At 43.9% G+C, this 7,954-nt stretch overlaps 1 protein-coding gene across 1 annotated transcript; it reads right to left on the bottom strand.

Moving 5' to 3' along the window:
- Positions 1-310: 310 nt before the first annotated feature.
- On the bottom strand, positions 311-5,755 carry LOC140407673 (LIM/homeobox protein Lhx2-like; the record flags this gene model as incomplete). The annotated part of the gene is made up of 3 exons (XM_072495001.1): positions 5,136-5,755; positions 3,390-3,592; positions 311-669 (listed from the first exon to the last, which is right to left on the bottom strand). Coding segments are annotated over exons 1-3 (760 nt in total), but the record flags the coding sequence as incomplete, so codon positions are not given.
- Positions 5,756-7,954: the final 2,199 nt, after the last annotated feature.

The following is a 7,954-nucleotide window of genomic DNA, read 5'->3' on the forward strand; positions in this document are numbered from 1 at the left end:
TCATTGATTCTTAGCCACGAACCGTAGCTTCAAATATACGAGTTAGTGCCAATGTTAGTGGCTGCAGGACGTGTTGGCGAATTAAAGCAACACAGTGTCCCAAGGAAAGTTAATGTTGCTGTGCTATCTCCCGGGGTGTTTTGCTCCTCTGTTGTGACAGTGATAGAGTTATGGTGTTAACCAGGAAGGCCAAAATGCAGGCACTGTGCATCACTACAAATAGCAACTATTGTTCCCACATCAGGAGCCACCACAACCGACCCATCCTTCAGCGGGGTTGTTTTTTTATGGAGGGGCGGGGGAGTCCTACCTGCGTTGTAAGCCGTGAGGTCGGCCGCGGGTCCTGGGCTCTTCCTCTTGCGGGGTCGTCCTTTCTGAACAGTGCCCATCCCGTTATAGAAGGGTAGCCCCAGAGCGGCGCCACTCTTGGAGCCCACGTCCGTGTGATTGAAGTGAGCCTGGAATTCCCCCTGAATCAGAGTCTCGAAGTGAATCCTGCAGTACACCAGGCTGTCCTTCATCCCAAAGTGATCGCCGGTTGCCAGCATTTTGTTGCAAGTGGTGCATGTGAAACAGTTCAAGTGATAGACCAGGTCTCTTGCTCTCATCACCATTTCTGATGCTGAGATCCCGAGGTGACATCTGGCGCACCTCTGCACGGAGAATCTCCTGCGGTGGGAGGGGGGGGGCGGAGGAGGGATGAGGGGGGGGGGGGGAGGAAGCATAAATATTAAAACATGTTGGTACCTTTTGTCCAATCGCGCGAAAAACGTGCATCTTTTTAGGGTCGCTATGAATATTCTGTCGCCGTCTGGACCAATGCTACAAAGGGGTTATTTTTGAATGTATTTAGGGTGCCGCGCACACAACAATCAAAGCAGGCTGCCCCCCCCCCCCCCCCAACCTCACTCCCACCGCCTCCACCACAGCATTCCCAGCTAGCAAGGCCCAGCCATATTTAGTCGCTAAAGGCAGTTAATGCAGCTGCAGAGTTTGCCAGTTTCTATTTAGCATTGTGATCATATATTAACAGGATTGACTGTGATCCTTCTGGTGCGGGGCATATTCAGAATGTATCTGCTTTTACTTTGTCCGTCTGAAATGTCATTTTAAACATCATTCACTCTCGAGGTTGAGGTTGTCTCTTCATCCCTGACCTGTTAAATTTCTGACACCCCCCACCCCACCCCCCAGTTCAGCGGGATCCACACTGTCGGTGCCAAATATTGTTGAGGCCAGTTCCACTGTGGCGCTTGAGGAAGACCAATGTCGTTATTGTGTGTTTTGTTTTTAATATTTATTATTTTTTTAAATCGTTATTATTGTAACGCAATTCGTGCAGAAAAACGTTTAGTTCGTTTTACAATCGGTCCTTATTTCGACAATGAGTTGTTCCTGTTCTGAGGGTTTAAAGTTGAAGCACTTGCTGGGGCACACTGGGGAAATAATTTTTAGTTTAAAATCCAGATTATACCGCCTGAATCTTTTAAATGCACGGCAGTTCCACTTTAGTTGACCATTCAAATACTAACGAAACAAGTAATTTCGTTTTTGTTTACACCAGAACAATTAGAAATTTAAGCTGTCGTAATGTGTCTACCCATAACTCCGAGCCCTTTATCATAGCTCACAAACTTTATCATGTCATGCTAAAGATTGTGACAATGTAATGGCAGTGCTGTTATTGACTCTCATTGCATTCGCTGTTTCAGTTTGAAGATAGACATCTCCACGAGATTCATTCCCATTTTCCATAAGAAGTATAAATACTGTGCATTTATTCTATTTCATGGAAGGTGTCAATATATATTTGGCTCATTCTGTGTCTGCTATAAAAGAACATGCCTGCTGAAATAAACACCAGGTTTTAATTTGGCGAGTTGCTTTAAATTACGTGGCGCGGTCCTCTAATTAGAAAATCATGCATAAAACATTACGCTCGGTGCAAACCCGCATCATTAAAAAATTAACTATTTGAATGAAGTATGTAAATAAAAGAGTGTACTGCGGAATTTTCGCATCGGACAATCTGACGGTTACGTGGTGAAATCGCGAGTAAATAAACACACCTTTAGATAAATAAACGTATCTTTATATTAATATATCTTTCGACCTGTTTATTACCAGCAACCTTTTACTTTAAGAGTTCACTTATTTCGCGCTCAATGTGGATTGTGTCAATTAGGTGGTCATTTTCCCCCCATATTATCATCCATAGACTCACGTGTGTACACTACTTTCAAAAGGTGCTGTCTTTCTATTCAGGGCGTGTTAATTTAGTGTTCCATTGCGTTACAATAAAAATACGGAAACAATACTGGATAGTAGCAACTCATGCTGAACTCCCCGTGAATAATCAGTTTAGAGGGGTATATTTTCTCTCTCCGTTCCTTCCCAATAGCAATAGCGGGGGGGGGGGGGGTGGGGGGGGGGGGTTAACTCTCTACATTCGCCACAACTTCAATTCAGACAATAGTTAACTGATACCTCGCATTCGATTTAATGGCATAAAGTCCCAATACAATTGAAGCAGTTAACCGCAGCTTGGTTCCTGTTCTTTCGCTGTTAAAATAGTTGCAACTCTATCATTGTCGGCCCCGTGAATTCGGAATGTTTTGTGTTCAGCCAGATTATTCTAATAGACTTTTCCTATCCTACTGGGTCTTGTCCATTCGCTCATATTTAACCGTTAGTTGCTTCCATTAAACTCTATCCAAATTTATCTAAATTTAAATTTTATCATACTCAAATTAGGACACAATTAGCTTAATTAGAATATCAACAGGAGTTACATTTCGCTGATTCTATTATACTCTATTTTAAACGTGTAAGTGCTAATATCTTGATTTAATACATTTATATATATATTAAGTGTCTCCAGTAGCTGGTTACAAGCAGCCAGGGCCTTGCATATAACAATTTAATTGGGTACTTGAATTAAGTATCGCGAGTCATTTCTATCAGAGATAGATAATCCTCTCGCTTTGCTTTGACGCTATCTTCATGGGCATGGTAACAGGATTCTGCAGTAAATACATCTTAAACATTTGCCATCTCGTTGTATAAAACAATTAAAGAAAAGGCCCTGCATAAATTATTCCGGCCCAGTTCGTAAGTTGAAAGAAATGCTCCCACTTTGCCTCGGCTTCAATAGGTGACAAATATGGTATCAGGTCTGAAGGGCTTCTTGTGCAAAGTCTTTAATTCACACACATGGATTCAGATAAGGATGGCAGTAATGTTTAATGTTACTTGGGGAGGGGGGTCAGTCCAAGTCCGACTATTCCACGTAATTATTGTACAATTCTGATATTCTGCCTTGTTTACTGAAGGTTACAGTTGACATTTTGATTGTGTGGAGTTTTTCTTTCATAAACATGTCTAGGTACCTGTAGTAATCCTCTTTGCAATAGATGCTGCCATCCTTAGCGAAGCAGGTCAATTCGGATTCCAGGGCCAGTTTACATTCACAGCACTTGAGGCAGCGCATGTGCCACTGCTTGTCCACAGCCAGCAGATAATAACGGTCTGAGATCTTCCCCCCACAGCCTGCACACAGAGCCGGTCTCTCGCTACTAATGGACGGCATAGTCTGCAAAAAACACCAGCAGGATACACCCCATCAGCACCCACTTTGCAACGCACCAGAGATAGGGTTACATCTTATCATCTGGGGAAAGAGCTAGCACCATCCATTAAATCAACCGTGAATCAATTTTTCAATTCTGGTGGAGTGAATTCCACCGCAACGTTTTAATTCTGGCAAATGATATAATGGATATTTTAAAAAGAGAGAATCAGGGTGTGTTCTAACCGAAGCTGTGTTGTTTAGTATCAGGTTTGCTGGTTAACCAAATGGCCGGTAGGTGCAATTCATCAGAATTGCAAATATTCATTTAATTCTCTCACGTCGCCGTGTTGTAAAAATCGCTCATTTATTAACTGTGCCGGGCCGTCAGGCACTTTAAAGTTCAAATTCTCACATGATTCAAGGGGACTACCTGCTCTACCTGCCCCATTATACACACCGAGAACCTTGCTTCCATCCATCTCTACAACTGTAGTTTAAAACATCTCAGCAGTGCAGAAGTGTAGAGTGTGCCCAGTACCAATTCCACTCCATCGAATACATTTTGCATACAAGGATCCCTATTCCTTCCCCGCGCTGTTAATCATATTGTCTTGCAGCGATTGTCAACATTTAACGTCGCGGATTTATGAGATGTCATTATTTTTGATACAGGCCTTTCCTGAGCTCCCGCATCCTGAAGTCTTTCAGCTACCCTAGCGGAAAGCAGCCCATTTGTGAGCATCTCCCTGTAATCTAGGCAGCAGCCCAGTGAAATAAATCTGCCAACGAAAGGCGTGTATATTCGCACAAATCCTGTGAAACGTTTTAAACTGCATGGTTCGGGGTCAGCTTGTCAAATGTGCTGTTAGATTCAATTGATACATATGACCAACTTTAGCCACCTTTTAAAAATGCCATCTTCCGACAAAAGCTTCCTCGGGGCTTTCAGCTAAACTACCATCTGCGAGCGTGTTTTTCTCCAGTTATTTGGTCCTTCCCTTGGTCTGAACGTTACCCCACTGGCTTTGATCGCGGTTTCAATTTGAGAAAGAAAACTCCATCGAATTCAAATTCATCAAAAAACCTTTCAATTCTTCAGTTAAGTTTGATTCGGTTTCGAGAGGACAGTTGCAACAAAAAAATCCGGAGTACACTCCAAGCGAGACGGATCAGCTCGTCGGTAGAGTTTTTGAAAGGACAGGCTGGAATTCTCTAAAGTTGCTGGATCCCCCCCCCCCCCCACCCCCCAAGTACATCTTCATTTAAAAACTGATACATTTTAATGCCTAATACAAATCTGATAAATGCCCCAGATGATATCGGTAAGACTCCAGATGGAATCCTGGTCATTCGGTTTTAATTTTTAAAAATGTCTTTGCAGTTAACATGCTCCCAATCATGACTATCTTTTATTTTATTTTTTAGATGAATAGAGATACAGAACTTCGTGAAGCTTTGGTGCACAAATTATTATGTTAAATAACAATTGCCCAATCACGGCGCAGTCCTCCACACTGAGATACAGAGATAGATATTGAAAAACTGCGAAAGCTCTGTTGCCTACCGTGTCTCTCTCTCCCATGTCTACCCCCGAGCTGATGGCTGGCTCGTTCTTGGCTCGTCTTTCGATCTCCTCCATAACTCCCTGCATTTCACCCCCTGAGATTCCGTGGAAAAGCATCGCTGACTGACGAAAATTACACGTGTCTTGTTCAGATTTCGAGCCCAGAACTTCCATAAGTCGCAGACCTAGCCCATGCATTTAGGCAAACAGTTCTCTCAGTCTCTGCCTCAATTTCTTTTCTTTTTAAATAAAAGCGAGGTCCGGTCTTTCTTTTTTTGAAACGAATAAGAGCAAGAAAAAAATAATAATCACGTCACTTGGAACCGTTTTTTTTTAAAAGGGGGGGTGGGGGGGGGGGGGGGGAGCCCACTCTCTTTAAACAACTCCCATCAAAATATGTTGTCGATAGTTGATTCACATGGAGAGATTTAGAAAAAAAATACAGGGTTCTTGCAATGCCTGATCTCGATGCAGAAAGCTGCAGACTTGAAGCCTTGTTGTTTTTAGTAAGTTACTCTTCTGCAAAGCAAAGCCTTGTGTGAGTAATTGGGGAGGAGGAGTTCGCTCTGCATTTAGTGTAATCCTCTAACGCTGCTGAGTTGCAAAGCTTTTTCTTTCTCTCTGTGTGATTGACAGCTCCGTCCAGCGCCGACTCCGCGCCTTTTCTACCGGGACACGCACGTCGCCCGCCCTCCCCGGGTACCCATTGGCTGTCTGGACGCCACCTCCCTCCTATCACAGCAGTCTGTGTTGAAGGCTTTTACTTTTTAAAGGGAAACTGCTGGGGCATAACGCGGGGGCGGGGGGGGGGTTGGAAAAACTTTTTTTTTAAGTTCAACATTTTTAAAGACATATTAAAGGCGCGGGACCGTCATTAGTCAATCTCAACTGTTTACCCTTTAAATCAATTTCAAGCAATGCCGTCACCTGTTCGCTTCCTTGCAATTCTGGCCCTGGCTAAATTTGACTTCACTGGATAGCTACATTCCCAAAGGTACTGGCAAACTTGAGGTGTAATAAACGGAAAATCCAGACTGGGGGAATCCCGTTTGCTCACAGCGGTTTACATCGATTGCACAAAGGTGGGACATTTGTCCAGAGTAGGCGAAACGAGAACTGAGATTCCGAACAATCCTTGAACAGTCGATTATCACAGGCTTCACATTGGACCAGAATGACAATAAGATGTGGCTTCACTGAAATGAGGCCAGCCCCCCAAAAAGGTGAATTCGTTACTCCACGTCTCTCTACAAAAGCCAATCCAACTCTTTGAGCCCACTTTCAATCTTTCCCTTCAAACATGATGTAGGAAGGTTGAAAAATGAACTATATTAATCGCTGCAGTTTTATTCCGCCGATTTCATCCCATGATCTTTACAGCCAGTTTATGTCGTCACCAGAACAAGGCCTTGTATCATTTGGAATCTACGTCTTACATCACAGGTGTCTGTCAACGGTTCAGGTCCCAGTGTTGAAAATTTAAGAAAATTAGATGAAAGTTTGCACCAAAACCTGAAAATATTGAGAACTGTCAGGTGGGTAGTGATGGGCAGCAAGAGGACATTGGCAGCTTGGTGGAATGGGCGGACGCGTGCCAGATGCAATGTCATGCGGGGGGAGTGTGAAGTGATTTATATCGTTAGAAAGAGCGGGGGAAGCAATCGAAAGGATACATGCCACAGGGAGGGCAGGAATAGAGACAGCTGAGGGGTATATTTGTGCACATGGAAGGTGGCATGGCGCGCTGAGAAAGTTTAACAAAATCATGGCCTTCATGCAATAAAGCCGTAGAACACAACCACACAGAAGTTCTGATGAACCATTACAAAACACTGGCTTGGTTTCAACTCGATTACTGCATCCAGTGCGGCGCACTGCTCGTTGGGAAGGATGTGAAAAGGTGTTGGTTAATGAAGCAAAGGGTGACTTAGGAAACAAGTGGTTAGAATTTACAATGTCCTGTCTGCGAGACTGGTGGAAGCAGCTTCAGCTTGGGAGTTCAGTAGAAAATTGGATAAACACCCGGGGAAGGAAAATGCATGTTTGCAAAAGGAGCGGGAGATTGGGAGGGCAGGGAGCTGGCACCGACAGGACAGGCTGAATGGCCTCCTCCTGTACTGTAATCATTCTATCATCCCATGGCTCTCTGAAAATATGTTCGATGTCATTCGCAATTTTATTAAGCTCATCATTTCGGGTTGCTAACGCTCAAATGTAAAACAAACGACAGAGTACCTACCCCTTTAAACACAAAAAGAAGACTTCACATCACGGCGACTACAGCGTACAAAGCAGTTCCACCTGATGGGTTCGTGCAGTTTTGTAAACATTTTAAACTCTGTAGGTAGCAACAAGTTGAATACCAGATTACTTTTTCTAGATTTGTCTTTAGAAAGGCCTTCTTGGCAACTCTAGTCCATGTCAGCACAAGTTCAATGGTCAGAAATGCGACTTACTCTTCAGAAACTATACAATCTGACTATTAATCAACTGCTGTACTGAGTCATGCATTCAGTTAATGTTGTAACTAATTGGTTGGTTAAATGCTTGAAAGACATTCCGTGGCCAATCCAGTGGATATCCTGTGATTTTTCAGACTCAGTTGTGGAACTCCATGAATGGGTAACAGTAAAGTTTGTAGCTTTTGGGATACTGCACAAAACGTGCCTGAAGATCTGTTTTACCCCGTCGGTCTCAAAGTTCGCAGGTTCGCTTGCAACTCCCAGCCGCAGCAGACACGCGAGAGAGGGGCAGTACGGTGGCGCAGTGGGTAGCCCTGCAGCCTCACGGCGCCGAGGTCCCAGGTTCGATCCCGGCTC

This window comes from Scyliorhinus torazame, unplaced genomic scaffold, assembly GCF_047496885.1.
Source record: "Scyliorhinus torazame isolate Kashiwa2021f unplaced genomic scaffold, sScyTor2.1 scaffold_1796, whole genome shotgun sequence".
Taxonomy (NCBI): domain Eukaryota; kingdom Metazoa; phylum Chordata; class Chondrichthyes; order Carcharhiniformes; family Scyliorhinidae; genus Scyliorhinus; species Scyliorhinus torazame.